General features: G+C 68.4%; 1 protein-coding gene across 1 annotated transcript in view; it reads left to right on the forward strand.

Moving 5' to 3' along the window:
• Window positions 1-544, forward strand: part of GPR153 (G protein-coupled receptor 153) — a 33,080-nt gene that overhangs the window by 1,347 nt on the left and 31,189 nt on the right. The window contains exons 2-3 of the mRNA XM_006766829.2: window positions 6-241; window positions 337-541. Of these exons, the coding sequence (XP_006766892.1) occupies window positions 6-241; window positions 337-541 (441 nt within the window). The remainder of the gene's footprint in view (window positions 1-5; window positions 242-336; window positions 542-544) is intronic.

Raw genomic sequence — 544 nt, forward strand, 5'->3', positions numbered from 1 at the left:
GGAAGCCGCTGGAGTTCCTGCTGTGCATGCTGGCGGCCACGCACATGCTCAACGTGGCGGTGCCCATCGCCACCTACGCCGTGGTGCAGCTTCGGCGGCAGCGCCCGGGCTACGAGTGGAATGAGGGCCTCTGCAAGGTCTTCGTGTCCACCTTCTACACCCTCACCCTGGCCACCTGCTTCTCCGTCACCTCCCTGTCCTACCACCGCATGTGGATGGTCCGCTGGCCCGTGAACTACAGGTGAGCCCCGCGCGGGCGCGTGCACCGGTGTCTGCGGTTCCCAGAGGCCCGGTGAGTGACGCGGCGTCCCTCTGTCCCGCCCCCTCCCGTGTCAGGCTGAGCAACGCCAAGAAGCAGGCGGTGCACACGGTCATGGGCATCTGGATGGTGTCCTTCACCCTGTCGGCCCTGCCTGCCGTCGGCTGGCACGACACGAGCGAGCGCTTCTACGCCCACGGCTGCCGCTTCATCGTGGCCGAGATCGGCCTGGGCTTCGGCGTCTGCTTCCTGCTGCTGGTGGGGGGCAGCGTGGCCATGGGCGCC

This window comes from Myotis davidii, unplaced genomic scaffold (assembly GCF_000327345.1).
Source record: "Myotis davidii unplaced genomic scaffold, ASM32734v1 scaffold299, whole genome shotgun sequence".
Classification (NCBI taxonomy): Eukaryota; Metazoa; Chordata; class Mammalia; order Chiroptera; family Vespertilionidae; genus Myotis; species Myotis davidii.